Source organism: Melospiza melodia, chromosome 1 (assembly GCF_035770615.1).
Source record: "Melospiza melodia melodia isolate bMelMel2 chromosome 1, bMelMel2.pri, whole genome shotgun sequence".
Taxonomy (NCBI): domain Eukaryota; kingdom Metazoa; phylum Chordata; class Aves; order Passeriformes; family Passerellidae; genus Melospiza; species Melospiza melodia.
Window position 1 is genome coordinate 108,416,043 of NC_086194.1, and position 23,211 is coordinate 108,439,253.

Sequence of the window (23,211 nt, forward strand, 5' to 3'; positions counted from 1 at the left end):
TTATGCTTTCATTGCAAGATCAGATCTAAGGCATACTTCATTCAGTGCAAAGTCATCACACACTACAGAGAGAAGACAAAACCCCTTCAATTCTCCCATATGGATCCTACAGGTACATGTGCAAAACCCAGCAAGACTGAAATAAAGATGGACACAATATACAAGATACTTGTGTAGTTAATATTTCCTTCTAGGTATTTAAAAAAAAAACAAACAAAAAACTTGTAGAGATTACTATTTATATAGCTTTGAGCATTCTCTCTGTGGCCAGCAATTTCAAACAAGTTATTAAAATCCAAGAGCTCCCCAATGATATTACCAAACCCATCCAAGTTTACCAAAACAAGAGCAGCATTTGTTGTCATAACATGACAGTCATCCTTTAAATGCACACATACTAATCCAAGTCAAGCCTATACCATGTATCTTGAGACTGGAATTATACAAGAAATACATTTACAGTGCTTTGGTAAGTACATATTAAACATGAAGAAACATAAATAGAAATTGGAATATAGGAATAACCTTGAACACAAAGAAACCATGAGTACTTCCATGAAAGTCACAAAGATGCTCTAAATATTTTCTTACAATTTATTTTCTTGCCTTTTTTCACTTCTTGACAAACTATTAAATGCAAGTCATGCCAACTGCAAGGGATGACTCTGAGACCTGGGCAGAGGAAAACTAAAAAAACCAAAAAAGAGATGTTTTAACAGACAGGCACACACGTAACAAAGCTTCCCAAGCAATATGTGCACGTCGACTACCATTTTACATTTGGAGCTACAGACTGATTGAGCTACTTGATGCAATTTAGCAAGACAAGAGTGAACCAGTCTTTTGGTTTTTAATCTATGCCCAATCAAGCCAGATGACAATGATACAAAATATTACAGAAAACTCCAGTCGAAGTGAAATTTGGAATGAACTATGTAAAGATGAGCACAAATCTATTCACCATTCAAGCTAACAAAGCCAAGAATGTTTCCATGTTGCCAACTACTCTGCACATCTCAATTAAAACTCTTTTGATCAATAAACAGTAACCAGATACCCTCTTCAGCTATAGTTAAAATTGTAATCTTGGAGAAAGCATCAAGCCTACAAAAGACAAGTCAGGAATTTAGCTCATCCTACATGCACTTTCTAGTTACCTCCTGAGGGAAAAAAACCATAGACTTCCAGTAATATGAGAGATGCATATTGTACAGCTGTGATAGTTTCTATAATGAAACTCCAGCTATAAATGATAATATCCATAATACAAACCATAATTCTGAAATACATCTGAATATGTGTGTGCATATATATCTCTCTGAAAAAAAAAATTATCTAATTTTCTCTTTTATACATATAAACATCTGGCTAATATGCCCCATAAAAACTTTACCCTATGTAGGACTAATTTTTTAAATAACAGAGTTTTAAACAGTCCCTTAGAATATTTTTTAAACACTATTAAAAAATTAATATCTATCTCAGGTTAGTCAAAAAGCACACACAAAATAATTTAACATTATACAAATGTGGTTATACTGTTCAGAAAGTCCAATTCTCCCATCTGAAATGAAATAGAGACCAGTGTACCTTAGGGTGAATTATTCATCAATGAACAAATTCATTCTTTTTTTCCATGTAAATCTTCAGGTGAATTTAACTGCATTTCTGTATAAGCAAGAAACACAGTAAATCTGGAGAACTCTTGCAAAAGGGAGTCGTGTTTCGCTGGAAAAGAGCGCTTTGCTGGAGGGCAGCAGGTCGATATTTTATCGCCATCTGAACACTAGCAACACCTGTGCCCTTGTAAGCTTCACACCTTGAAATAGCAGCAACGTATTTGATGGGTTCAGTAGTAATTTTTCTTCCAGTATTGGATTAGACTACTTTGCATATACAGTAAGTCAAAAGTCTAGTACTTGTGTGCAACATTAATCCACATTTACATCTGAGAACTCATAAATACACATGGAAACAAACATGACAGAGAATTAAACCTCATTTTAAGTTAAAATGTTTTCAGTACACATATAGGAACAGCAGTGAAAACTATAAAGGAGATGGACAGCAGAAACAGAAGAAAAGGGGTGCAATAACTAAAACTGTATGAAGTAGGTCACTGTCAAAAGGGCGAGTTGCAACTAAAATTGATCAACAGAAGATGTAGACTGTACCACCTGCATAAATGCCTAACTGCAGCATTATTTTCACATCACATACAGTAGATGTGATTTCTAAGCAGCATATTATAACAGCTGGCATACTCACTAATAGATTTACGGTAACTGAATACTAAATTTCTCCAGCCCAGTGTACAGTAGTTATGCATTAACCTTTAAAGCTCTTTGTCAGCCTTTTAGTCAAGGTTACAGTTCCATGGATATTTAGTATCCCAATAAGAAAGTTACAAATATTCACCTTCAATGAGCTTTCATATGATATAAATATATTAAATACCTTCTTAAGATGAACCATTTCAATAATAGGAGTTTTCCTTTTGCTATTTCAAAGGAAACACAAGGAACTTTGTAACTTCCAAAGTAAAGGGTGTTTAAGGCAGTAAAAGATATGTGTTAAGAGTTTCCATGATTGCTTATGGTTGTCTATGTGAATAAAGCATATTACACACAATTGCTGTCATATATTTATCTATGTGACTTTGTTATACTGTACATGATTTAGCAATCTTCTTGAGAAATTTAAAGTGCCACAGTTCATATGTGCTCATCTGTCTTTTCATGGGCTTCTAGTCCATTCTAGTTGCTTTCAGAAACAAGCCCTTGCTTTACTTAAAGAGCAGGTTTTTTAGGCAAAAAAAAAAAAAAAAAAAAAAAAAAAAAAATCATCCTTCACTGCTGTGCTAACTGGAATCCAGTGGTCGAACCAATCCTTCTTTGTAAACACGAAGAATAGCTTCACAAACAAATTTGTATTGACTCTGTGGAGGAAAGAAAACACAAAACCATTTATGGATGTTCAGTTAAACTGCTGATTAGACAGTATTATTGAATAGGACTAACAGATCCACAACTTCCTTTTTTCCTGAGCAATGACAGCAGAGGAGCTACAAGGATGGGAGGAGAAAATTCTACTCCTCTGTCTGTGTTCACAGTAAACAAAGCTGACATTTACTCTTCCTTGAAGGACAAGCATTAAAAAATCACACACCAAGGAAAATATAGTTCCCCAAACTAAAATAATACGTGCTTAATTTTCAGGGAAAAGAAATTATTTGTAAAAACTATGCATGACTTTTGACTAAATTTAACTTGATATTTACCTTCTTTATATAGCTCATCTATTTTGGGAGGGGTTTGGTAGTTATCTGATTATTATGAGTATTCTGAGCTTGCCAATCTTGCAGTTACACATTACTGGGCACATTTAAAGCTGACATACAGTATCTATAGGTGTGACTACCTAACAGAAACCCTTATTTTTTTCCCCCAAACAACCTAGAGTACTGCAGAAGGAGTCACTTTATTTTCAGTTTTTGATCAGACCACTTATCTCCTTTTGTAACAGAAGGGGATTAAAACCTTTCAAATTAATATTTTTGAAGATGAGTAGCCACATTAATTTTTCTCTCACTCAACATTTTTATCTCAATTAGATCTCAAAGTCTTCACAAATTAGAGTTTCTTTCCCGCATTATACTATTACAAAGACTAGCTCTTCCACGACCTTGTAACGTAACTACTTGTTAAAAACAATTAGCCTGTAAGCCTCTTCCTACAAAGTGATACAAGGAGACATTATCAATAGGACTAGTGCAGAACTAAAAATCCAGGTAGCCTGAATAAACTTTTTTGACTAACACAATCCTGAGAACACAAGATGATTGAAATTTAAAAGAACTTGCAAAGATCAAAGCATCCTCACTTCTGTGAAACTACTATTGTCAAAACCCCCAAATGAACCATTTTTTCCAAAGTTTCATGACATATATACAGAGAAGCAAAGCTTCCTATTTTTCATATCCCTTTTTTCCATCTTTGAAATCTTCTCCCAGCTGCTCTTGTATTGTCAGCTCCCATCAACTCTTCTGAAGCATCTGGAAACATTCTCCCACCATCTCCCAAAGGGCAGGGCAAAAAGATAACATTTGGACTGTGAAGGACCTTAGGTTGCCTCTATATACCAACAGTTAGGAATGTTATTCTTGTCCAAAACATAACACAACACATTTTCTTTTAAGTACAGAAAAACTGAAAGGAAAACAGGAAGGTGGAAATGAGTTTTCTGCATCTCGATTTTCCTGCCTTTTCTTCAACCTTTCAGTCAATTACTCCCACCTTCAATAACACTTTGTTCTTATTTCTTAATTACCTTGTCTCTTCACTGTTATTGTCATTTCCATATTTCTACTGCCTGAACAAGCCAGGTGTGGTATTTAGCTCTCTGTTCAATACTTCTGTTAACTTGGGTGATCAAGTTATGAACAAATAAAAGAATGAGCACTTCACCATTGCTTCCTCTGACTCAATCTCTGACTACTTGTTTTCCTTGCTCTTATCTGTTGCATGTATTCTTACTGCTCACTCAGCTGGTAGCTACTTCTATTATGTACATCCTAATGTATTCTGCATTGCTTACATACCTAATTTCTCTTTATTGGTTCATCTTTCTTTTTTTTTAATGAAAGGCCATAGAGTTACACCAACTTTGTTATAGATTCATCATTTTGGTTGAATGATGGATTTGCTTTTTTTGCTGCTCACAGCAACAAAATTACTGGGGTCTTTGAGAAGCTACAGCTTCCACAAGATTAACAACAGACACTAAACTGACCAGGTAATAGCTCTGATCAGTTCATTCTTTTTGAGTATGCCCTGTCACAATATGTATCTGGCAAATCATATCACCTTAGAATTGGAGCACACACAGAGTCCCCACAGGGCAGCTGAACATTCTCTAGGCAAGGCTATTAAAACTGAACTATCCCTTTATTACAACTGAAGAATCTCTAACAACTTCTCCCAGACACCCTAAGCGGGATCTCAAATATGAGCAGTGAGGCTGGCTGGAACACAGGCATGGGAATGGGATAGAGCACCCAGGACAGATCAAAATATTAGCATGCAGCTCTCTAGTATTCTGTTTTCTCACAGTTGAGGGCTTGCTTCTGTGCCTCATTTACAGCACAGAATGCCAATTTTGCTCATTGGCTTTTCACAACAGTATCTGCCTTCTTCAGAAATAACAAGCAAATTTAGTTTCACAGTATTGCTGCTACAGATCATCCCTCTCCTGACTGTGCTGACAGCAAACTGTGTAACCCAACAAGCAAGGTAAAGAATCCTATTTTAGGTATTCGTTTTCCACACCAGGAGCCTGACTGTAGCTGTATTTTTTACTATTCCCTGTATTCTTCAGTTATGTCAAAGCGTGGAGTGAAAGGACAATGCTGGATGATTTCTGTTGTAGCAAAAGGAATTCAGTCCTTTGGCAAGCTGAAGTTTACTTCAGGTTTTTACATCCGATTCTCAAGAAGGGGACCACTTATAGAATGTTGAAGCTTGAACTTGTTTAGGCAATTTTAAAACCTGAGGGGTATAGACAGGTGCAACTCCAGAAGTTAACACTCAGCTTCCTTAAACTTGAAGTTAGTATTCTTCATCTCATGACCATCTTTATCACCAGCTCAGCTTCCACTTCAGCAAGGAACAGGCAGGGCACCCTTCAAACAACTCCCTTCCAACCACACAGTCCCAACCCTCTTCCAGAGGGTCCTTTCCTGCTGCAATGAACATGAGTCCCAGCAGCGTGCACGGACAAGCTCTGCTCACTGAGCACTCTAATGGTACACAGGCAGCTGCAGATCCTGACACTTTTATGCCCTTTGATGATCCAAGATTTCCCTCACATCTAATCATAATGCTAATTCTGCAGTCATTAACCTGTTAATGAATAGAATATGTCTTTTTAAGTTAACTATTTTTGTGATCAAATGGATTTGATTTCAATGCATTTCAGCCATTTTATTTATGAGACAGAAATGCCCAATTTAATTGTTGACTTTCCATGTCTAAACTCCCTTACTTTCATTTCTCATAGGGCATTTAGCTCTCCAAGATAACCCACACTCAGAATTCTTGTCATCCAGCCTCTCCTAAAGAAAGAACAATCTCTCATCCTTCATCTGTCTCTAATGTCAATATGTTCATTTCAAAAGCTGACAAAAAATGGCTCTTACAAACTCAAGTTGTCTCACTTTCATCTTAAAATTGCCATCTACTTCCATGTTTCTGTTACTAGTGCTACACAACTTGCCTTTAGTTTTTTTCCAACTGGGTAATGGTAAAATTTAAACAAAGGAAGTCTATATGTTCTTACAGAATTTCTACTCTAAAGTGGGCTTTTGAAAAGCTACTTCCTACTTTTCAAACCAGGCCAGAAACACTTTGATTTTACCTTCAACTTAATAACTTCCATTGGTGTTCTATACTAGAATAAAAGCAAAAATTTACTCTATCTTCTTGCGGAGAATTTAGACAAAGGACCTGGAACAGATGATCAGTACGAGTCTGACTTTGGGCATTCTAACTACTTACAATGTATCAAAATCAATTATCTTTTCATGGCAAGATAAGAGATATTTTAAAAATACAAAAATACATGCCTCATTAGAAAAGCAGCCTTTGCCGCTATGCTAAATTATGCTAAATTTATTTGATATATAATGTTTGATATAAAGTTTGATATATAATGGCAACTGAAGATTCATACTACTAGATCCTTTATAAAAATTTTGGACCTGTTTTATAACTTGACAAGTGCAGTATATACACAGAAAATGATGCTTCCTCTCCATCACTTACTGATGTTTGCACCATCATAGCTCTCTGGTCCCGCATTTTCCGTACAATATCCAGTGGATAAACAGGCTGGTTCCTTTCAATTAAGCACATGGCTGTTTCCATAGTGACCAACACACCAGTGCGACCGATTCCTGCGCTGTGAAATACAACAGGAGAACAGCCTATAAAATGAGGCTTTTGCAAAACACCAAATTCATATCACAATCTTAATAGTAGGACAGCCTTGGAAATTACAGGAAGACCCTAGTAAAATCCAAAGAGAGTGCAAAGTTTATTTTTACAGCAACTTCAGTAATAATTTCTGGTAATTACTAAAAATAAAATATTTTTAAATATAAATAAAACTAAAACTTCACCTAAAGTAGATATATTTTTAAACAACTAAACTGCTCAAACTGTACAGGTTTGATATTTTTGTCTTTAAAAAGGTAAGATCTAATTGACTGCTTTTATGACACACACACACTTGAACAGCAGGAAAAGAATTTTAGCAGTACCATTCAAAATGAGATTACAACATTGTAGAGGATAAAAATCAGAAAACAAACTAAATTGCAGATTATCAGATCTGTGATAATTATGTGACTAAGCCATTTCACCAAAAGGTTGCAGAAGAAAGGAAAGACAAAGTAAATTCATCCTTTAGATATAGCATCAGTGTTTCCATCATCAGCAGTAAATGCTCGTATTGCACAGTTTATTTTCATCTCTTTCAAGGATCTATAAATGAGAGTTTTAAAGCACAAGTACCTGCAGTGAACAAGAACTGGCTCATTCTTTACTCTCTTTGGCCTCATACAGTTCACAAACTCCAAGAAGTCCATGGAGTCATCAGGAACACCATGATCAGGCCAAGCTACGTACTGGAGATGGGTGACGGTGTGCTGTTGTTCTGTCTAAAATACAATAAAGTTTTTTAAAAATGGCCACTCTTATGACTCCTGTATTAATGTTTACTAGAAACAAGTCATATTTTTCATAGCAATTTTTTTCTGCAGATGCAATAAGAGGTAGATGGTGTAGAAAATGTTTGTGATTTAAAATTCAGTGTGAAGTATGGACATGTAATTCTCAGAAAGAATTAATAAGGCACAACATTTTCTAAATAAATGAGGTATGAAGTTTAACTTTTGTGATCTGAAAATTTTAATTTTTTTTATTTATTGACTGTTGACCTATTATATTTGGACTCACCTGAGGTAAAATGCTTTAAGATATAAGCATAACAGTACTGCACAGTAGTTTAAAACTGGCTGGAACAAACAACTGAGAACAGCAGAACTACTGAGGACAATACCAATATAACAGGGATTTAGGGCTATACAATCTATTGTAAATATGTCCGTGCACTCTTACAGATTCAGGTATAATAAGGTTGCCTGCAACACTTGCTAAATCTGGTTTCTGTTAGAAAACAGTATATATACATATATATCATTCATACACACATGCTTAATGTACATATGTGAATGACATCTGTATAATCCACAGGAGAATACTTTTTTGTATGGAAGCAATATAATTAGTTAAAAGTTTCTGTAGTACAGAGTTCTTTGTTTGAATTTTTGAATTATATGTAAAAACCCTGAGGTTTTACAGAAGTTCTTTCAGCTTAGCTTTTTTTTAATTTTGATTATGAAATCACTCAATCATCTATGCATTCAGATTGAGTTGAACTGATATGTTACAGATGTAACTACTGGTTAGGGTGGGAAGGAAAAGTCCTAAGATGCTCATGAGCTCTGAAGCATCATGCAGCGAGGATGTCAATTTTTACAAACTGAGACAAGTCTTCATGCTCCTTTATTCCTGCCACACATTTTGCAATAGTTAAGCTGTTACCTGCTTTTATTTTATGTCCATTATCGGACTTAACATTTGGCACCCCTCTGAAATAAAACTCTCCTTTATGACAGGATTAGTCTATAAAAGCTGGCCTTTCCCTAGTGTCCACACAGGAAGGTTTCTGAGATGCTAGTGACTTTAAAAGGTTTTTCCCCTTTTCTCTTGTGCTCTCTACTGCTGAAATATATGACCTGTTTTAAATGTCTTCGACTGCTTGTTTTCCTCTCCCACTTGAGGATGTTCCACTGCTGGGGAACAGGCTAGTAGGACACAAAAGATGGAATAAGTACTCCCTATGTACTAAGTAGAGTCTTAGGGAATACATTTATTTCAGTCAAAGCAATTGCAGAAATTTACAATTGCCCACAGGGCCAAGAAGAAAAATTACACAGCTCATACTTTGCTTCTTAAAAGCAAAGCTTGAGCAATCAACAATTAAAAGGTACAGCATAAGGCCTACATGGACAACATAATCTAACATGAATGACCAAGCTCACTGTAATACAAATTACATCAGGATCCACCATCCAGGTCATCAAAAGATGCACAATGACCAGGATCTCTTCATGAGAAAGCATGCATGGCCTTTTGCTATCCAGCTCTACTGAGTAAGAAAAGTAGACCTTGATCAAATGATTGCCATTCACATTTTTCTGAAATGCTACAGATTAAAAAAAATACAAAAATATGTATAGAAAATGTCATTAAAAAGTTCTCCCTGGAAAATCTGTACTTGCTTAATCAGAACCTCTTCAAAAGGGAAATGAGATAAAGCAGCAATTACATGTAAGAGTTTGAGCTGATTCTCTTAAATCAGAGATGTTTGAATTACAGCATCCTGGTGAAACAAATACTTGATTAATTTGAAAATCATCCAAGACTGAATATCCAGTTGCTTTCCATGTGCTTCAAGAACTTAAGGCTACACAACATGGATAAGTGCCAGTGGCACACCTGAGAAACACTTACAGTGATCAGTAGAAGCAAAAAGTCATTTTACAAGCTTAGAACAAAGGAAAGAGCTGACTGAATTTTGACTTATCAGTACTTCAGGCTCAAATAGAGTGAACTGCATTTAGTCAAATAGTTTACAGACACTAGGTACAAAAAGCTCATAAGACTTACTCAGAGTAAGAATACACCTCGAACATGCACTTCGTCCTCACAGCTGCTGCTTTTGGTGTAAGCATTTTCAATTTTGGTTATGTGCCCTAATCATCCTTAGAGACCAATACAGGTGGTTTTTAATTATTCCAGGTATGCCTCAAGCTTCGGTGCAGCCTTCCAACTATTTGTGCTTTAACATGATCAGTTTTGATTCTTCTGTTGAGCTCTTCTGAGATGATTCAAAATGCTGAAACTTGACTATTCTGCTTTCCACTTCTTTCCAAAATGCACAAGTATTTTAAAACACTTTATGTTTTATTAGCAATGTAAACAGTAAATATATTCGTGTATGTTAGAATTAGTTTTTCTATGCATGAGTTTTTATCTCTCTCGCAGAAAATGTCAAAGCAGTACTCTGCTGAAGTCCAGATTTTTAAAGTTATTTTTAGCAGGGTTTTGGGCTTTTTTTAAAACACATTATTTTCAAGTCTAGTGAAAGTCAGTTTTTAAATACAGAAAATGTCAGCCAATCAACACCCCACATGGAAATAACTTACATTAAAAGACCATCACAACTACTCAAATCTAGCACTTCTGCATGAAAAAAAATGCTAGAATTGTAGTTACTGGTTCCATAGCTAGGCCTACAGTACATGTTCTGGTAGCAATATTTATTTTTAAACACTATTCCTCTCAGATCTTGCTCCTTTGTACAACCTGATAATGGAAAATAGGAGGTAACTTCTCATATTCAAGTTATTAATCAGACCAGTATTCTCTACAACTCAGTTTAAATCTTTTCCACAATATTTTCTTTTAGCACTGAGGTTTTCAGTGACAATCATCCTAATGACTGATAAATGTATAATTTTTCTTCATAAAAATCTGGCTTTATTAGTCCTGTTTTATGAGTCTTAGAGAAAGTGAGACAGCAACAGCTGCTTATGGCTTGGTTGCTATTTTTGCTTAACTTGATCTTGTACACCTTGCTATTCCAAAATTATTTAATTTTGGTTTTTTTTGCATTCATGTGGACTAAATTCAATGGAATTAATGTATTTGGTATTTCTCCAAATCAGCTTAAAAATTACGGATTAAAAAAAAATAGCCCAAACAACAGAGTCCAGTGACACTTCAGTAATTTGCCCAATTTGTTATCAGCCCTTTGGCCAACATTTAGCTTCTTCATGGCATTGATCCACATTTACTTAGTAAGGAGCTACAGAGGTGTAAGATATCATGTTTTTCTTACACTTCTACAGAGGTGTAAGACATCACCAGCTCTTTGTTATTGTGCTTCTTTGCTGTCACTACAGCGAAGATGTTCAGCAAAATAACTCCAACAAAATTATGTACTTGTGCCTCCTGGGCATTTTCAAGATATATAACTGCAGAAGCAGCTTCATCATTGTGGTTAAGCTAACATCCTAGATTTTGCTCAGAAGCACATGATCATTTCCAGTGAGCCTGTCATTGGGGCTGGAATTCCTGACAAAGAATATGTTCTGTCACAGGTAGTGCTTCAAATGCACTTGCAATGCAGCTGTACTGTCAAGACCTTCAGCCACAAAAATATCCAATCTTCATCCATCTGCAGTTCGCAGCCTTGCTTATCACAATTACATCAAAAGGCAAACTTCCTTGTTTCATTCTCCTTAAATGATAGACTCTCCCTGATTAATAAAAGATTTGTGTGCTCTTCAGAAAAATCAACACAGAGATCTTAGAATCACAATAATCATATAGAAAGTAGGAAATTTAAACTTGAAATGTCAACCTTAGTTCTTACTTATGTTAAAAACAAGCAATTGATTTTGCATTTCAATGTTTCAGTTAATGTCCTTTTTCACAAAAGTTACAACACAATCTTCAATAATGAGAGAAAAAAAAAATCACAATGTAAAATTACATTAACCCTGAAATGGCCTAAGCAGGAAAAGGTGAGCTCTTTGCCACTGAGCTTCACAAACACACCTTGAAAGCTGAGTCTGAATGACAAGGGTTAAAGCTGAGTTTCTAAAGAATATATACTCTGGCAAATGGCATTTGTCATTTCTTGGACCACTGTTCCTACATTATTGTGCTGCTGTGTACACTTGCCACCACATTTCTCACTTACTTTTGTTATTTGGTTCTTTATGTTTCAAAAGCAGTGAGATTTAATGACCAATCATCCATTGCAAGGCATTTATCTCAAAGGAAACAATGAAAATTTGTTTCAGGCCTCAAGCTATTTTGTCAAGGATCATAAAGAAATACATATCTCAGTTTACAAAATAGTGCACTGCGTGTTGAACTCTGCACTCTCACTACATGATTTCTTTCCTTTGGTCTGCTTGTTCTGTCCCCAAAGTGTTCTGAAGCTTTTTTTTAAAAATAAAAAGCTTCAACCAACCCCAAAAACCCCCAGACTTAGTGCTACAGTATAGCTTTTGATCTTGGTCTTAAATAGACGAGGCTCGAAATTAGACCTTTCTTCATTTTATGAGATTTAGAAAGATTACAAATAAATAATTTGCGGGAAAAGGACTAAAATTTTGGGTACATATAGTTGCAGCACTACTTTTATGAGGTTAATTTCTTCTATGCTGACATTCAGGTTTATCACTTACAGAGTAATTGGCCAAAATAGAGAAACAAATATCATGCTGCTCCCATACTGGGCGGTTTCTCATATCTAGAAATAGAAGTAGAGTAAACTGTCTTGACTGAAAAACCTTTAAGGACTGACATCTGACATCTCACATGTTTATGACTGCAAAGGAAAATTTAATCACATTGAAACAAATTTGGATGCACTGTCAAGTGAGAGAATGTCAAGTTATAAATGTATGAGACTAAAGGATTGGTCATCTTGCTGTAAGAACCTGGATTAAATATTATATTTCAAAACAGATATTCTCTTTTCCTTGCTTACTACTTACTATTACTACTAGCAATTCTGCTAACAGTAAAAGCTACTTAACTATACAGAAGTTTAAAAGACTGAGTAAAAATTTGCCTTTGGTGAGTACACAGCAATTTCTTATACACCTTAGGATAGCATAAACGCTTCATCTTTTTAGAAAATACCTGTGGCCATAGAATTTTGGAAAAGAGATGAAGAAGGAAAACATATAGAAATGAAGGTCAACTTAGAAACAAAAATCAAACTTGTGGGAAGGCTAGATGTGACCTGAACACGGATTTCACAACACAATATGCTGTGTTTTGCCTTCTCTTTGCTTTCTAAATTTCTAGACATTAGCATGAAAGTATTAGGAGTTATGGAATATAAGTATTTTTCACGAATTTTACACATTTCAATTGAGATACATATGGACTTTTTTCTTTTTAAAAATCTGACTAAAGAAAATGAAAAGGAAGTGGTGAGATTCTGCATCTTCTCTCAAAACAACTTTATTATGCTTCACTTCTTTATTAGCTGTTCTAGCTGCATGTGCTATTAACCAAGTGATCCGTATTTCATCCATGAAAGGGCAGAGTTACTTAAGAAAAAAACTCTCTTTATAAATCAAAGTACTTATGAAGAGTCAGTGATTGCAAAACTGTTTAAAGAAAAGCACTAAATTTCCTTTTGATGCTTATTGCAGTACCTGTATTATAATAGCATAATGTATTACAGCATAATGTATTATAGAACTTCAAAAGGTGTGTCTTTGAAGAAGCTCTAAAGAAATAATCATACCATGTTGATCCATAGAATGTATACATATTCTGTTTTTAAAAATGTGTCTGCGTGTGTTTATAGACACACATCATATCCACACAGAGATATACACATATACATTGCCAAATAGTCTTCATCTTAGCATATGGGTATTCTTAGCATTTAGGATTCTAACATTTATCTACCTATCTATAAATGTATTCATTCAGCTTGTTGGGGGATGATTAAAGGCAAGGAGCATTTACCTCAATGTTTGTAATGACCATTTCTCTGACAACATAAGCAATTGTGCAGTCTTCAGAGTGGCACCTGACACGGAAGCAGCCGTATTCCATTACATCTGGTGGATCAGGCCAATACTGGTGACATTTGGTCTGTAAAGGAAATCAGGCACACATCAAAACTATTGTATACGAGCCCTTCCATTTCCAGCCTTCTTTCTTGTGTTATGGTTCAGGGAATTCAAGGAGTGGTACTAAATCTGTTTTAGTTCGCTGGTTAGATTTTTTTCCATCCAATTTGAAAAATAACAGGACAAAATAGGCTAAGTTCTCCATAAATTTCTGTTTTGGTAATTTATAATAAATATTCAGGTAAACTGGATGCATGATGCTTTGTCTGCTGCTTATCTGTAATTGCAAGAATGACTTCTCAAGGCATAATGTGGGAGAATGAAGATAGATTTATTCTGTCTTAAGAAAAGAAATGCAGGGGTTAAATGTCAACCTAAATTTAGCCATCTAATAGCAGGTTATAGCAAAGGCAAAGCCACACTTTTCTTAAAAGTGAACAATGAAAGGACAAGAGACAACTGTAAAGAAGCTGACTAGATGTTGGAAAAACTTCCACAAAGAACAAGCACAGAAACAAGAGCCTTATGAGAATGTGGAATCTCCACCTGTGGAAATTATTAAAACTTGGAGGTGACACTGCAATTTGCACAAAGTTCAAAGTTGTTTTTGTCTGTAACTTTTAAATTGATAGAGTAGCATGAGCTGGAATTTTTGGAAAGCTAAAATTTCTTAATTTTGCCTTTAATAGAGCTCAATTTTCAGAGGCTGAAAATTCAAATTATAACCATTATGCCTGAAAGTTTCACTGTAGTAATTTATCTTAACTACTTGCCTCTTCAAATTTAAGCCAAAATAATGTATTCATTTTGGGAAAAAAAAAAAAAAAGAGCATTACTGAGGAAAAAAAAAATCCTATCATACAAATCTTAACACCATTGGAAAGAGACAGTCTGGAATGCAAAATCTCCAGGGACTAGGAAAATGCTTGGCATTTGCCAATGGGGATATTCTTGACAAGAATATACATCTTTTTCTGTGCCTGAAAGTTCTCCCACAAACTGAGCAAATCCTAATTTCTGAAAGCAAACAAAACTCATAAATGTGTCTGGTGTGCAAAGGTACCAGCAGGATGACTAGAAGCTATCAACAATTGAACTGAAGTTTCCAACTAACAGTATTAACTCCAGACTATTAATAATCTGTGTTCTCCCTCAATACAAAGAAATTAATATACCAATACAATCAAAAGATGCAGGGAGCATTTCTATGTCAGGTGATGTTCAATAATGTCTGCTTCCATGAGCAGCTACATAATGTGACTGTGTTGAAAACCTGATTGCTGCTTAACTCTATTTCCTTACATCTCAATCTTTATGCTGTTTAAGACCTAAAATACTCACTCCCTTGCTTTCTAAAAACACTGAGTTTTGACTGGTTTGCCAGATAAATTTGATAATGTAGGACAGATCACATACAAAATACAGCTAAAGGCTACAGTGAAGGCATATGAGAGTCACCACCTTCTCTACCTCTTAAAAAATCCAACTGTTGAGATTTCAGCTTCTAAAACTTTAAAACCAATATCTTCCCATTTAATCTAAAAACTTAATCTTTAAAACTGCAAAGGACAAATTAAATCAAAACACACCAGATTTTCACTATGCTATTCCAAAATTCCAGGAGAAACAGAATTTATCTAAATATAATTAAAATAATTATCAGAGCAATTCTAGGAAGGAACCTGAGATGTAAAAAAAAATAAGCAAGCTAAATTCTAACCACTAGTAAATACCACAATGGCAGACTCCTTTTTACAGCTAGACTAGAAGATTTGCTCAACCCACTCAATCCTTCCAGACATTTTCTGAATCTTTTGAAGAGAAACTGCCACATGGAGGCCAATGCTCAGGGAGAAAAATAACAGCATGTAGTACCAGTCTGATCAGCACAACTGAGTGAATGCAGTGATTTCTGTCTATCAGACAGCTGGTTTGTTTGCGAAGCAGCACAACAAAAAGCAAAATCAGGACTATCTGCCCTAAGTAATTCAGAAAGCCTGGCCCTCAGAAGAATAATTCAACTGAATAAGTTGGCCTCTTTTAGGGTTATTTAACAAACCACAACAAAGGAAAAAAAGTTCAAAGTTACAGTACATTTTTCAGCATACAGAGGAGCTGGGCACTTACCCGCCCTCGTTCGGTGAGTGTTGTTAGCATGATGATCAGGGATAATTTGTGATCCCAGACTACCTGCCAGAAGTGTGCACATGTGTGTGGAAGAGGCCCCTGAGTAGCAATGTACCGGTTCACAATGCCAGCAGAAGGAATTTCCATCTACAAAGAGAAAAAAAAAACCACTCTATGTTACGTTCACTCTCACTACTCAAGTACTCTTTTAACTTTTGCATTTCATTCAAGGAAGATTTGAGGGAAGAAGGCAAAAAAGCTAAGTAATAAGACAATCAAGATTACAATTTGATATGTAAAAAACTTTTAAATCATTAATTTACAACAGATGTAAAGCATAGATTCTGTAGTCCTTCATGTTGAACTATGAGCAGAAGATTAATAGTGAAAATGTACTTGAAAACTTGAAACTGCAAAGCTTTCTCAATTTTCTTTAATATTTAGTAAGGAATGATGTTGGGGTATATTCACCAAAGGTACAGCAAAGCTGATTATTGCCTGATACTAAACACAGGATGCTAATAATTGACTCTGTGATTTAGGTGCTTAGCTTATATATCTGACAGAAATATATACACATCTTCCTCCTTTTTTTCCCTGACTCCCAGCCTACACTTGATTGATTAGGAAAATCAAGGCTCTAGTTTATCTTCTGGATAATTCATAGTTAGCTATGGTCATAAGCAGATCTAGAGGGAAAAAACAGCTTCATTTTATGGAGACAACTTAAGCATTTGAAGTATATGGAAAAATAAAAGAATTTTTACTGGTTAAAAACTCTGCACATATCACAGTGTATCACTACATGGCAGCACTCACTGTGTATTAGGATGGTCACCTGTTTCACAACAGACACTATTTTTTAGGTTATGAAATTTTACATCTTTCACATTTACAAATCCCTCAAATTAAAATAAAATATCCTTATTCCCTAAAAAAGCCTTTTTTTTCTGCTTAGTAATACAGAAAGTGAGTAAATGCAGGTCTCTGTATGACTTACATTCACATAATTTGCATTAATGTAATCTTCATCTCCTTGCAATATTATCCTTGTGGCATCATCTGCACACACACAAGAAAGAGGGAATAAAATTAGCAATTAAGAGATATACTTCCCCTCTATTACGTTTAAAAAAACCTGAGGACTTGCAGAAACACAAACAGCAGAATACAAACAGAGTAAATTACCTTTTAGAACATACAATGACCAATTACATGACTTCAATTATATAATTAAATCTTTAATCAGTAAGTTCAATATAGCAGTTTTAAAAAGCAAAATAGGCAGAAACTGTACTTTAGACTCACAAGGTAGAACATCTTTGTATCTATTCTTGTCCATATTCTGAGGTACCTTTGCACATGTAACAGCCAATCCTGGTTTCTTTCTGTAAAGTTGCTGCAAAGTAGAATGAAAAATTACAAGATTTTGGGGGATGTGATTATGCTATACACACACTAATTACATTTACACAAAAATACATAGACTGAAAAAACTACATATTTTCTTTAATGTTTTCCTATCCTGCAAAATTCACTTGGGAGGTTTTTGTATTTAACATGACAAGAATTTCTGTTGTTGCTAGCCCATCAAGATAGCTAGAAAAATTTATAGGAAAAAAGCAAAAACAGCATGTGAGCATCATTGATATAAACCACTGCTCTGCAAGTTTGCCTTTTGCTTTTAGAACTGCAGGCCAGAAGGACAACAGTGATTGAGGGTGCAACAAGGGAGCAGTGAATGGCATCAGAACAAAAAAATAGCCACAGACTTACTCTCTGGAATCAACTATAATACAAAAGTTTCAGAAAAGTTTTATTCTGTGGAATAAACCTATCCATTTCAATCCTGCAAGTAACTAAAAAACTACAACTTCAATGTATCAATCTCTTAACATGTGACTTCTTTGCTTTTGGGCCAAGGCCTATGTTGCAGACTTGATCTGGAGTAAATGGACACAGTAATGGGGTACATATAATGTGTGTATAACCAAAATTTTGAAGTTGGTGTGAGGTTAATGGTTGGATTCTATGATCTTGGAGATCTATTCAAACCCTAATGATATTTGCTTCTATGTACATCAAACAAGATAAAAAAAGGTACAGAGGGGAAACAACAACAACAAAACCAAACAAACCCACAAGAACTGTATATATAACAACTATAGCTTTTGTGTATTAAATATACATGAAAGCACCTTACGACTGAGTTATTAAATCTGGATGTGCCACTGAACACTTACCACAGAGTTCATTATATATGAACTCATATGTTTAATGAAGATTTTGAATGTTGTTCCATATATAAAATGGAATGAAACAAATAGGAGGCTTAAATCCCATACTTCTGGTTGAGAGAAAAAGAGCAATACACAAAAATATTTATTCTACTGAGATTTTCTGGACCTTAAAATTCTGTATTCACAGATCACTGAACTTTTCAACTTATGCAAGTTGAACAAGCCATGTGAGGAGAGAACTTGATAATATATGTAATAGAAAAGCTTCTATCTGTTGTAAGCCAAGTTCCACTTTACTAGAGTCTGGATGCAATATCTGCCTTTTTTAGGAAGACAGAGAAGAATAATTTAAAGTCAAGTAACCATTCTTGAGCTTCACTGTTGCCTGGCAAACAGTCACTTGCTATTGACAGACTTCTTAAATTCTGACTAAATGGAGGAAGATATTCTGGAAAAACTTGATTATTCACAGTCTACTGGCTAATTATTTACTATTTTACTAAAGTGAAAAAAGAGTTTGAGTCACCAAAGCTGATGAGTGGACACTGCCATTGCCTCTGCTTCTGAAGATCACTAAACAATGAACTCAAAGCAAGAAGACCACTAAGCTGTACCCTAGTTCATTAGATTTCAAAAAGCTTTCATATTTTTTCTGTAAAATCCTTTTATAAATATTGCCATAAAAAAGATAAAATATAGGCTCAAATATCCTATGAATATCACAATATCATTTATCAGAATATCATAAAGGATCAAATATCCTATGAAGTTCACTGCAGGAAATTTGTGTACAAATTTAGTCAAGAAATTTGACAATTAAGAAGATATTGAAAGTCAGTTCATATTTTTGAGCTACAACTTCAATAGCAGTAGCAACAGATTCATTGTAATTGCTGCATTGCATCCAGTACTGTGGATTTTGGAAAGCAGTTATGAACCATTGTCTACAATTCCTTAAAACCAGGGGAATTTTAATTCTCAGAAATCATAGAAAGAAAGAGTGGTTATACAATAAACAATACCACAACTCTTCAGCTGTTACCATTAAATTTTCCAGCTTTAAAACAAAAAAAGTAAAGGAAAAAAATATCAAAAGGGGAAGAAATTTTATTGCTGTTCGACAAGTTTTCAGTGGCAGAAGGAGTTACTCCAGAACCCAATGCCAATTTTATAAAGCATAATAAACTAAGGTTTATTCAGAGCTACTACAAATGCTTGAATCTACAACAGTAAAGCAACCACAAACATACTGCACTCCATTGTCATTAGAGAAGCAGAGAAATTATCCTTTGGAATTTCTTATACTAACACTGAGGGAATTAATTTAATAAAATATGAAAATTTTATTAGCTAGTTTTCTAAGCTAACACATTGAAAAACATAGAAAAGGAAACAAAGTGCAAAAATGACCTCTGTGAAAATCCCACTACTCTACTCAATTAAACAACTACAAAAAAAAAAAAAAACAAAAAAAACAAAAACGTGATTTAGTGAACTTTGGTTACTTGAGCCAAAAACAACTTAAATACATTTTTCTCAGCAGATGGTATTTTGTCTAAGACTTAAAACTCATTCTTCCTTATTCTAAGTAGTGAAGTGTGAAACTGATGGGCAAGTCAAATTGTTGCTCTCTTGAGATAAGATTGAAGAGGAACAATGAGATTTGCAACTAACTACAGCCCCTCCATTACTCACTGGTTACAGCTATTGTTCTACACTCGCAGCATTACAGAGCTGAGTATTACTTACCTCAAACTGAATAAGGACAGTGCCACTTTGTAGCCCTCTTCTTAGCTGCTCCATAGACTCCTCCAGTGTATCACCACCGTATTCAGAACAGACAGGAAGAATAGATTCTGGCAGGGTGTGGGAATCAGCTTCATCTTCTGATATGGGATCCACAAACTGTTTAACTACTGAAAGATGTGTATGAAGTTATAATCCATTACATAGAGCATTAATGTGTTTTTAACAGATATTAAAATTTACTAGCTTGAAATAACAACAGAATTTGCAAAACCTCAGAAAAGCAAATAATTAAAAGCCACAGTTTAATCACGCTTCTTTTTGTACTATATTACTGTAGAAACTATAAAGAGTATAATGTGCCTATGACCTTCCTGAAAGAAAAACTCCAAATGGCTGTTTATGAAGGCAAAGAACTTGAATTCCTAGTACAAGGAGGTTTTTGCAACTTTGTCTTGCCTGATGAACAGCTAAATAGGCTAATGAAACACAACATCCACCATGGTAAAAAACAAGGGAGTTTTACCTAAAGAAGTGTAGATCATAATTAGTGGAATATCTCTACAAGAAACTTCATTCAGTTTGGACCTCCAACAGCAAAACAAAGGCAAAAATCCCTTCATCACACTCCTTTGCCATTAGAGAAGACAATTATCTTTTACAATTTCTTATGCAAACACTGAAGGAACTAACTAAAGTTAAAAAGAATTATTAGTCAATAATAATTGACTATGAAATGCACTGTATGACCAGACATGTCCAGCTGTGGTTATCCTGCAGTGATGGGAAGAGTTCACACCTGCCAAACTTCAGAGAATGGGGAGCTGGTTATGCTCATGCCTATAAAAAATTACTGGTATGGGGCCATGGATCATCTTTAAGATTTCTCTTATTTGCAAGTTGGAAGGGGACTAGAAAATTAAGGGAAAACTAAATGCTGCATAAAGCCAGTAGAAAATAAAATAAAGAGCCCCTCTATCTTAGAAACACAAGAAGTTTTAAATAAAGCCAGTGTTACAGAAGTACCTATCACTTAGGCTATTTCATTCCCTCTTATTTCCTAGTAATGCCTAATCCCTTCAGATTTGTATGTCTTCATGCAATCAGGAACTTTGTGTAATTGTGTGTGCTAATGTCTTACCATACCTTTTAAGGAAAGCAAATAACAAAATTAAGAGTCTGACATCATCTGAAAGCTCTTGGCATCTCCAGGTGTTTAAATATGGAGCAAGCAATACCAAGCTGGATGAGTTTTCCATTTTTAAACATACTGGCTTAAAATCCTGCATATTTCAAAGATTGTCTCCTTTTTGCAGGCAGCAGTTCTGCAAGCAACCAACACAGGTTTATCCCAGTATTGTCACAAAATGTCTACTCTAAGAATGAGGTGAGGAGCAGCTTATTTGATTTGTTTCATCACATAATTGTGCACGGGAACAGCCCATGAGTTTTTGTGAATCTGCACTTGCAGGTTTTTAAAATTATGCTTTATTTACAAAAAAAAACAGCACCTCACGTCACCAAAAAAATCTTTTAAAGGGACTATTTATTCTCATAGATTTTTAGAACAAAAAATAAGAAGAAATTCTAACTTGCATGACTCTGTGGCAGTGGTAAGAACCTATATACTTTAAACTACTTCTACTACTAATTTAAATTTAGTGAGACCTACTATTTGCACAGACCTACTCCAAGTGCTCTGAGAACATGCTTATGCAAACAGAAGAGAGCACACCACCAAGCACAAGAGCAACAGTCTCAAAAACACTAGAAGTGAATAAAATTAGCCCAGTTACCTTTCCTCCGGACCAAAAGTGCAAGCTCTCTTGTGTGGGATTCTCTGCTGGCTTTTATGAACATGACCACCTGGTCATGAGTGTGCTCTGAGATATCTCGGCCATTAATTAATACTATCTGATCACCTTCATTCAGCTTTGGAATGCATTTATCAGCCTGTTTCAAGACCAAAGAAACACATTAATGTCATCACAATCAGCTGTGCAAGCAGGAACATATCAGCATATTAAATACATCGTGTAAGCAAAGTCTTCACAGTTCTCCTGGCAAAGTTTCATATTCTGTATCAGAGGTTCTATCAAAGGTTTCAGCTCTAAAGCTCTCATGCTTCAAAGCTTCTCCCTAACAATAAGGAACAAACAATTCAAACAACATATTGATAGCTTTAAAAAGAATTCACATTAATCAAACAAATTGCTCTCAAAGATCTGTATTTCAGACTCCAAGTGTCAACAACCTCTGAATTTTTTTATAGTTTTTTTGGCACATGAGATAATCCAGTTCACTTTTTATGCAGTGAATACTAAGAAATCCAAACATGATTTTCATGAACATGATCAAAGTAACATGACATTCCCCACATATGCACTTTAAATTTCAAAGAAATCCACACACATTTCATATCTTTTTTACTTTGTAGAGTCTTCTTTAGATTTAGATTAACTGCTGGACTCCAAGGTTTGTTTTGCTTTGTTTCTGCCACAGTTCTCTGTATGCTTAGCCCTATGTCGAGCACAAAGCAATTAAAGCTATGGCCAGAATACGATGATGATGATGCTACAAAGATGTCCAAGGGACTAGAGCAGCCCTTGCATGCAGGAAGACTCAGAGAGCTGGGAGAATTTAGCCTAGAGAAGAAACGGCACAAGGGGATCTTGCAATGTACATAAATACTTAGATGGAAGACACAGAGAGGATGAAGCCAAACTCTCAGAGGTGCTTAGTGACAGGATCAGAGGCAAAGAGCTCAAACTGAAACACAGGAGGCTCCATTCAAGCATCAGGAAACAGTTCTACTGCTGTGGTGACTGAGCACTCCAGCAGGTTGCCGAGATACTGTGCAGTCTCCCACCTCAGAGCCCTCAAAAGCCACCTGGATATGGTCCTGGACAACTGTCTCTAGGTGACTCTTGAGCAGAGGGGATTGGACAAGAGGCCCTCCAGATCCCTTCCAACTTTCTGTGCTTCTCTAATATGAATATGCAGGATTCCACAATCTTTGAGTGTCAAGTAATGTAACAATTTTTTCATCATTACTATCCTAATCTTTGTCTACGAAGTCTCCAGCTACACAAGTGATATATAAACACTTCATTTCATTTATTGTATGAATGAGACCTAGACCTTTACTGTTTTTATTTTTTCATAGGTGTTCCCTGTATTTCCTTCATAGCCAGCACAGGTTCCCTGGGCTTTATTCATCCAATATCATTAGTCCTACCAAACAACCATTACCAATCCCCTGTGAACAAGAAATTAAAACTAGATTCAATCCTGATTATGCCA

The 23,211-nt window shown here is 35.3% G+C and overlaps 1 protein-coding gene across 5 annotated transcripts in view; it reads right to left on the reverse strand.

Moving 5' to 3' along the window:
* Positions 1–222: 222 nt before the first annotated feature.
* Positions 223–23,211, reverse strand: part of PTPN3 (protein tyrosine phosphatase non-receptor type 3) — a 157,735-nt gene continuing 134,746 nt past the window's right edge. For 4 of the 5 annotated variants that reach the window (XM_063163824.1, XM_063163834.1, XM_063163815.1 and 1 more), the window contains exons 19-27: positions 21,705–21,861; positions 19,912–20,078; positions 17,231–17,321; positions 16,923–16,984; positions 15,923–16,069; positions 13,689–13,817; positions 7,572–7,717; positions 6,822–6,957; positions 223–2,938 (exon numbers count right to left, since the gene is read on the reverse strand). In XM_063163824.1, coding sequence (XP_063019894.1) covers positions 2,861–2,938; positions 6,822–6,957; positions 7,572–7,717; positions 13,689–13,817; positions 15,923–16,069; positions 16,923–16,984; positions 17,231–17,321; positions 19,912–20,078; positions 21,705–21,861 — 1,113 coding nt within the window. In that variant the 3' untranslated portion in view covers positions 223–2,860. The remainder of the gene's footprint in view (positions 2,939–6,821; positions 6,958–7,571; positions 7,718–13,688; positions 13,818–15,922; positions 16,070–16,922; positions 16,985–17,230; positions 17,322–19,911; positions 20,079–21,704; positions 21,862–23,211) is intronic. The other variant, XM_063163804.1, reaches the window with a different exon arrangement.